The sequence below is a fragment of the Propithecus coquereli genome, unplaced genomic scaffold, assembly GCF_000956105.1.
Source record: "Propithecus coquereli isolate 6110/MARCELLA unplaced genomic scaffold, Pcoq_1.0 Scaffold47, whole genome shotgun sequence".
Taxonomy (NCBI): Eukaryota; Metazoa; Chordata; class Mammalia; order Primates; family Indriidae; genus Propithecus; species Propithecus coquereli.
In genome coordinates, this window is record NW_012150507.1 from 5,863,011 (window position 1) to 5,871,827 (window position 8,817).

The following is an 8,817-nucleotide window of genomic DNA, read 5'->3' on the forward strand; positions in this document are numbered from 1 at the left end:
CAGCTCTGTAACCTGTCAATTCTTACCAGCAAGACAAGATGAAGTTCATTTGCTGTAGCTTGGTATTTGATGTATGGTTTTTAAAAATTTTTTGCTTTTTAAAAATTGAGATATAATTCACATAACACCCACCCTTTTAAAGTGTCCAACTCAGTGGTTTTTATTAATAGTACATACACAGATATTTGTAACCATCATTGCTATCTAATTTCAGAACATTTTTATCACCCCCAAAAGAAACTTTATTAGCAATCACTGTCTGTTCCCCCATCCTTCAGCCCTAGGCAACCACAAATCTATTTTGTGTCTGTATAGATTTGCTTGTTCTGGACATTTCTTATCAATAGAATCATATAATATGTGACATTTGTGTCTGCCTTCTTTCACTTAGTGTAATGTCTTCAAGGTTCATCCATGTTGTAGCATGAATCAGTACTTCTTTTATGACAGAATAATGTTCCATTGTATGGGTATACAATATTTTGTTTACTCATTCATTAGTTGATGGATATTTGTTTTTTCCCCACTTTTTGGCTATTACGAATAATCCTGCTATGAATGTTTCTGTACAAGTTTTTGTGTGGACATGTTTTCATTTCTCATGAGTAGAATTGGGTGGGGATTGTTGGGTCATATGGTAACTAAATTTGTGAGAAACTGCCAAAGTGTTTTCTGTGGTAGCTACACCACTTTACATTCTTTTTTTTGTTTTTTGTTTTTTGTTTTTTTGAGACAGAGTCTCGCTTTTGTTGCCCGGGCTAGAGTGAGTGCCGTGGCGTCAGCCTAGCTCACAACAACCTCAAACTCCTGGGCTCAAGCGATCCTCCTGCCTCAGCCTCCTGAGTAGCTGGGACTACAGGCGCGAGCCACCACACCCGGCTAATTTTTTATTTCTATTTTTAGTTGACTTGCTAATTTTTTCTATTTTTAGTAGAGACGGGGTCTTGCTCTTGCTCAGAGCTGGTCTGGAACTCCTGAGCTCAAGCGATCCTCCCGCCTCGGCCTCCCAGAGTGCTAGGATTACAGGCGTGAGCCACCGCACCCAGCCCCACTTTACATTCTGATGAGCAGTTTGTGAGAGTTCCAGTTTCTCCACATCCTCACCAACACGTCTTATTGTCTGTGTTTTTTATTATAGCCATTCTAGTAGTGGCAAGTGGTAGTAGTTCAGCTTTTTAGGGTAATTAGCTATAATCTCTCATGAGTAAAACATTTTTATAACCATCATCTATAATGAATTTAGAAAAAGCTTTTTGAAGTGAACACATTCCTTCCCACTATCCACTTCTTTTCGACTAGAATCTTTTATCCTCTACAAATCTCACTTCTTTCATGAAACTTGTAACTCCTTGCGATTATACTTTTTCAACTTTTATCACATACCACCTTTACCCAATACATCTGTTTCTCTGTCTCACAAACTATATTTTAAGCTCCTTTGGGTCACGTGTTTCGTTTCAACTTATTTATACTCTCTCATAATGGTCATCTTTATAAAGTAAATGCCCAGTATTGGTTGGATAAATAAATAGTAGAAATTCTTTTGGTTTAATAAGAGTAGTATGTTTAGTTCATAGTTATAAAGCACTCTTCCTTTCTGTTAATAGCTTTTTGTAAGCTAACATCACGTGGCCCTGTACCCTATGGACCAGAGTGGCTGCATGCTTAGTGAACACACATTATGCTATGCTCCAGTCCACCAAGAAGTACTACTAGGCCCTCTCCAGGAAACTTGCCAGGTGCTTCTCAAGATGAGCAAACTGAGACACAAAAGCTTTACTTATTTCCGCAAGTATCTAGTTGTGATCATGGCCTGTTCATACCTTACCAGAACCATTGCAGCTGCTTCCTACCTGATTCCAACCACTCCCCACATGGCCACCAGAGGGTCAGCCTTAATGTGTCCACAGCACAAGAACAGGGAGACTTGAGCGTGGTGGAATGATGGCTGGAAAGCATCCATGGAAATGGTTGAAGCCATTATTGAGCTGCTTAGATACACTGAAAAAGGCATTAGTGTCTAGGTGAAGGGGACAAATAAACTTGTTATGAAGACTCTGCAATAACATGGAAGAATGCTTATGCACAAGCATTAGATGAACAAAGCAGGATCTGAAATTGATATGGCCCGTGATTACAACTTGGCAAAAATAAAAATACACACTGTAAAAGACTAAAAGGAAAACTTTAAGTGGTTGTGTTAGGGCAGTGAGATTATAGTAGACCTTTTTCATTTTTTTTCCTCCCTTTCTCTACCCCCCACCCCCGTTGTCTATAATGTGCTTTTTTTTTTTTTGATGAAAAAAATACAAAGAGTTAGCAATTAGGGAAAAGCAAGTCTTTTTATGGCTTCCTAGTGACTGCAGGACACATTTCACATCCCTTAGCCCTGCCTAAGAAGGCTTCAGAATCTGGTCCCTCAATTGTCAACATTTTAACTGCTTATACCCTCTGACTCAACTTTCCTACCTCTAGGAATTGAGACTACAAAGCGAGGCAGTACAGAGGATGTTCTTGTAGCATAGTTTGAAAAGGCAAATGAATATAAGCAACCTCAGTGTTCATCAATAGGGAATTAGATATATGAAATATTCCTATCCACACATTGGAAATTAACATGGCCATTAAAAAAAATGAGGTAGATTCATATGTACTCTTTGGAAAAGAAGTCCAAATGTATTAAGTGGAAAAGGAAGCCGATCTCACTTTTTGGATAAAAGCCCCTATACCTAGGTATCCGTGCATTTCAGGCACGTACAGTTGTACCTTAGTATCTGTTAGAGATTGGTTCCAGGGCCTCCTGTGGATACCAGAATCCTCAGGTGCTCAAGTCCCTGACCTGAAATGGTGTACTATTTGTATATAAACTATGCACATCCTCCTGTATACTTTAAATCATTTCTAGTTTATTTATAATACCTAATACAATGTAAATGCTGTTTAAATAGTTATTATACTGTATTATTCAGGGAATAAGGACAAGAAAAGAAAGTCTCTGCATGTTTAATACTGGTGCAATATGATCTTCCCCAGTATTTTTGATCCATGGTTGGTTGAATCACGGATGTAGAACCCATGGTTACAGAAGGCCAACTGTAAACATGGAGAACAAGATCTCGAACAATATTGTCCAATGCGAGCCACATAGGTAATTTTAAATTTTTTAGTAGCCACATTAAAAAGGAAACAAGGAATGGTCTTCCGGAACGCCGCGAGCCCCGGTGACTCGCCCTCGTTGCACCAGAAACCCTCCGCCCGGGTTCGTGCGGGAGGAGCTGGGCCTCTGAGGGCAGCGGCGACCGCGCCAGCCCGGTATCTTTCCCTGGCGGCAGTGGCGGCTTCTTCCGTGGGACAGTATGTTCAAGAGAATGGCCGAATTTGGGCCTGACTCCGACGGGAGAGTGAAGGGGGTTACTATCGTTAAACCAATAGTTTATGGTAATGTTGCTCGATATTTTGGAAAGAAAAGAGAAGACGGGCACACCCATCAGTGGACAGTATATGTAAAACCATATAGAAATGAGGATATGTCAGCATATGTGAAAAAAATCCAGTTTAAATTACATGAAAGCCATGGCAATCCTTTAAGAGTTGTTACTAAACCTCCATATGAAATTACTGAAACGGGATGGGGTGAATTTGAAATAATCATCAAAATATTTTTCATTGACCCTAATGAAAGACCTGTAACCCTGTATCATTTACTAAAGCTGTTTCAATCAGACACCAATGCAATGCTGGGGAAAAAGACAGTAGTTTCAGAATTCTGTGATGAAATGATATTTGAAGACCCAACAGCAATGATGCAGCAGTTATTAACAACATCTCGTTGGCTAACATTAGGAGTCTATAAGCATGAAACAGAATTTTCAGAACTTGAAGTGAAAACCAGAGAAAAATTAGAAGCTGCCAAGAAAAAAACAAGCTTCGAAATTGCAGAGCTTAAGGAGAGATTAAAAGCAAGTCGTGAAACTATAAATTGTTTAAAAAATGAAATCAGGAAACTTGAAGAAGATGATCAGACAAAAGATACATAAACAGTTCTGAAGAGAACTTAGTGATAAGCCAGACTGAAAATAAGGTGGATTTTAATGGAGAAATGGGCTTTAATGCGAATGTTGTGATGTTTCTTAGAGGAACTGCACATACAGTGGTCGACAGTGAATTTCTCAGCGATGGGGTCAAAGTATTTGTACTGTTCAAGCAATCTTTAATGGAAAATGTATGTGTGGAAGAGTAGATGCTGTGTAGGCATTTTACCAACCCATTTGAGGGAAATTCTGACGTTAAGCACAATTTAAAAATATTTTTATCGCAGTATGTGTGTAGCCTATTATCCTTTTGACAGGCATCAAAATTTCATTATAAAGCATAATGTACAAATTTTGTACTTCTCTAGTAGTTATTATTAGTGATAAATTAATGTGTATATTTAATTTCTTCAAATTCTTACCTATCCCCATCCTACTTTTTTGTATATGATGTGCCCAGTCAGTATTCAATAAATGTAGTGTACGGGGGGAAAAAAAAAAAAAGGAAACAAGTAGAAATAATTTTAATATTTTTATTTAACCCAGTATATCCAAAATATCATTTCAACATTTTTGTATTCAAAATATAAAAATTGTGAAAAAAATCTTAAATATTGGATTCTCTTATACTACCTTGCAAGCTTTATAAATCTCACAGTGCTTAACACAGTGTTCTGCTCTGCTCATGTAGGCATCCTCAGTCAAAGAAAACCCAGAAAACAGAGAGGGCATGGTGGCTTATGCCTGTAATCCCAGAACTTTGGGAGGCCAAGGCAGGAGGATCACTTGAAGCCAGGAGTTCAAGACCAGCCTGGGCCACATAGTGAGACCCTATCTCTACAGAAAATTTAAAAATTATCTGGCATGGTGACACACACCTGTAGCCCCACCTACTCGGGAGGATCACTTGAGCCCAGGAGTTCGTGATTGTGCCATTGCACTCCAGGCTGGGCAACAGAACAAAATCCCGTCTCAAAAAAAAAAAAAGAGAGAGACAGGGTCTCACTCTGTCTCCCAGGCTGAAGTGCAGTGGCGTCATCATCGCTCACTGCAACCTCCAACTCCTGGGCTCAAGCAGTCCTCCCACCTCAGCATCCCAAGTAGCTGGGACTACAGGCACACACCACCATGCCTAGCCAATTTTCTGTTTTTTGTAGAGATGGGGGCTTGCTCTTGCTTAGTCTGGTCTCAAACTCCTGACCTCAAGCAGTTCTCCCGCATCAGCCTCCCAAAGTGCTAGGATTACTTGTGTGAACCATCACGCCCGGCCAACACTTTCTCTTTAAAAGAAAAGAAATTCTTTGGCTTTTTTTTTCTGATAGGCCTGGTAAGTCATGCTAGGATAGCATAGTTTTGTCTAGCATGGAAAACATTGCTTCCTGTGACATGGCATTATGACAACGTAAAAATTCACTAAGAGCTTGGATTCTAGAGTTTGTTAGCCTGGATTGGAACCCCATCTTTATCACTCAGTAGCTCTGTAATATTGAATGGCTTACTTAGTAATCTCTCTGTGCCTCAGTTTTCTCATCTGTAGAATGCAGATTTAATATTAGTTCCCTACCTGTTAGGATTGCTTATTCTAATTAAATAACGTAAACCATCAGAAATAGGGTACATAGGTAACTTGTGAGTAAATATCAGTTGCTGATCACCTTTATCATTTCTCCTCCTCAGTTGAAGCTTAATAGCAAAATTACAGATTCTTTGGGTTTCAGCTCCTCAAAACTTTTCTGTCAGTGATTTTCTAAACTTAAAGCCTCCACTTGAAGATACCATTATTTTTGTGCTCTTATACTACCATACGTATGTCACAGTTGGAAAATATGTACTACTTACTAATTAACTGAATTTAAAAACTCATCCACTCAAGGATGAACTCAAGATGTATTTTCATTTTAATTTTTCATCTCTATATTGAATAAAGGCCTATTCTCTTTGCTAAAGCTATTTCCAACTTAGGCAAAGAGAGGGAAGACTTTTCAGGGCATCATGCAGGAAATATAGTCAAGAGAAAAGATTCATATGCCCTCAGCTTTCTTTCCCTGTTCTCTAAGCTATGGCCTAATTCCTTACGGATGAAAAGCTGGAATTGCTGGGATTGGTACTTTAGGAGTATGATTAATTGTCCAATGAATTCTGCCTTGGGAGAGCCCATCCTAATTGAGCACTGACTTTTTCTATCCCCTCCAGTCTACCTTGTCTAACTCATGGTTATCCAGCTCTCTCCCCTTCTTGTAGCCCTCCCTCCTTACCTTCATTTAAGCAGAAACCATGCCCTATTCTCCATCTTCCTAAACCTTTTACAAGTTCTAATATCTCCCTACTCTGCCTCAGATTTTTCAAGTGGACACTTTATATTTTCCATGTACTTAAAATTTTAGATAGTATTTAATAACTTTTCAGATATATCATTACTCTTTTGTAATATCCTGGGAATGTATCTAAGAAGCTCCTGTATTTCACTCTCCCTATCCCCTCAGCATTGAAGCTTTAACTGAGAAGTATGTTGTAAGGCGTCCTTAGAAAATATTTTTTGCTTTATTTCATGAATAAATCTCATTTTACATTGTTCGTTTTATTATTGAACTTTCTTTATACTTTATGTTTCTTAGATTGCAATAGATATTAAATCTGCAAAGCGAGAACTGAAGAAAGCAAGAACAGTCCTGCAAATGGATGAACTCAAATGTCGCAAACGTGTTTTAAGAAGGTTGGGGTTTGCTACTTCTTCTGATGTCATAGAGATGAAAGGACGAGTGGCTTGTGAGATAAGCAGGTAAAATCTGGTTCTTCTAGAAATTTGATTTTAAAATGAGATACTAATTTTAAATTGAGAGTTATCAGTCTTTAGGAAAAAAGTGCTAAAAATACAAAGTTTGTACAGCACCTTCCACATTAAACACAGTTCAGACCATGAAATTGAGAAATATCTCTTGGATCTCAGTAATTAACACAAGCACCCCTAGCATTTGGATGTATTTCCTTTGACTTTTTTCAGACGTTGTGGGATTTTTACATAATCATAGTTTATATACAATTTTGTATACTCTTTTTATTATATTTATGAACATTTTCCCACCTTAAAGCTTAGTCTAATAACCATTATCCTTTTATATGCATAGATTTTACTGAAATTTTGGGCTAACAATAGGGTATTACAACTGAGTATATTATAGGCCACAGCTTAAAATTGGTTATATTATTTTCTATTTTGGTAATCTTTTGCCACATTACGAAAGACCTCAAAACTAAATGATTTAAAACAACAACAGTTATTTTATTCTGTAGTGGTTTTTATCGGTCAGAAATTCAGGAAGGGCTCAGTTGAATAGTTCAGGCCCAGGGTCACCTGTGATTGCCATCAGACAAGTAGTTAAGCTGGAACAGTACAAGTCTGGAGCATCTGGGGAATGTTAGGATTGATCTCTCTCTCTCTCTCTCTTTCTCTTTCTCTCTCTCTTTCTCTCTCTCTCTCTCTCTCTTTTCTCCCCTCTCTCAGCTTCTCCATGTAGTATTTCCATGCAGGCTGTTTGGGCTTCTTCACAGTACAGCAGCCTCAGGATGTTAGGACTGCTTACATGGAGGCTGAATGCTCCAGTGTGAGAGTTCTAGCAGGCTCAGGTGGAAGTTGCATTGTCTTTTCTGACCTAGCTTACCTTTTGTAACCTAGCTTGAATATCATACAGCATCACTTCCACCACATTCTCTTGATTACAGGTGAGTCATAAACCCTCCCAGTTTCACTTGGAGGGCAATTAGACTCCACCTCTTAATGGGGAAGTAGCTGTTGTCCAATAGAACTTTCTATGCTGATAGAAATGTTCTATATTTGCACTGTTCTGTATCGTAGCCACAAGCCACTTGAAATGTGGTTAATGAAACCGAGGAACTGAATATTAAATTTTACATAATTTAAATTGAAATTGGCCACATGTGCACATGGCAGTATACGTAGATTTGTGCAATTCTAGAAGAACATGTAGAATAAGAGATGCTATTGTGGCCATCTTTAGAAAAATACAATTTATGACACTATCCTAAAAATTCATCAGTTATTTCCTACCATGAGAAATGTTTCCTGCCATAGGAGCCAGCTTGCCCCTGTCCTCCTTAACTTGAAAGTAGCAAGCTGGTGGCTCATGAGCAGTATCCATCCTGAGGATATATCTTGTTTTGTCCATACAGTGATGATCATCATTTTCAATGAATTCATAAAAGATATTTTTGAAACAGTCTTTTATGTCCTCAATATGACCCTAATGGACAGGACCCAAGAATTACAGGCCTCATAAATGGTTTCAGACATTCCTGGTGAAAATATTGTTCGTCTGTTCAGATGTTATAAACTCAGATATCTCCAATGAATATGTGCATTCTGTTATTTTGGATATTTATATGGAATACCCATTTTACATTGGTTATATATTAATAATTATAAAGATCTACCATTTCCTTGAATAAACCTCTGTCACTCTTCTTCATTACTCCTTAAGGTAAAATAATACATTTTATTAAAAATTACATGTTAAGGTTATGTGTACACATGTGTGTCTGTTCAGATGTTATAAACTCAGATATCTCCAATGAATATGTGCATTCTGTTATTTTGGATATTTATATGGAATACCTTATTTACATTGGTTATATATTAACATGTTTCAAAATATACATTTTATCTAAAGGTGTACCCTGAAAACTCTTAATCTCACCTTTGACCATGTGTACATAATTTTCATTCCTCATATACATAATTTCTAGATTTTTTGTTTGTATATTCTTTAGT

General features: G+C 37.8%; 2 protein-coding genes across 3 annotated transcripts in view; both read left to right on the plus strand.

Annotated features, from left to right (window-relative positions):
- SKIV2L2 (superkiller viralicidic activity 2-like 2 (S. cerevisiae)) overlaps positions 1-8,817 on the plus strand; it is a 97,921-nt gene that overhangs the window by 66,063 nt on the left and 23,041 nt on the right. The window contains exon 22 of the mRNA XM_012655266.1: positions 6,647-6,810. Coding sequence (XP_012510720.1) covers positions 6,647-6,810 — 164 coding nt within the window. The remainder of the gene's footprint in view (positions 1-6,646; positions 6,811-8,817) is intronic.
- On the plus strand, positions 3,357-4,134 carry LOC105819122 (YEATS domain-containing protein 4-like). Of its 2 annotated transcripts, XM_012655288.1 has the most exons (2): positions 3,357-3,529; positions 3,683-4,134. In XM_012655288.1, exons 1-2 carry the CDS (start codon positions 3,357-3,359, stop codon positions 4,035-4,037), a joined length of 528 nt encoding a protein of 175 aa, XP_012510742.1. In that variant the 3' UTR covers positions 4,038-4,134. The 2 variants fall into 2 exon arrangements, with proteins under 2 accessions (XP_012510742.1, XP_012510741.1); XM_012655287.1 differs by having other exon boundaries at positions 3,357-4,134.

Bases quoted from the DNA above. Each gene is read 5' to 3' on its own strand.
- LOC105819122 (XM_012655287.1), top strand. From the start codon at position 3,357: ATGTTCAAGAGAATGGCCGAATTTGGGCCTGACTCCGACGGGAGAGTG.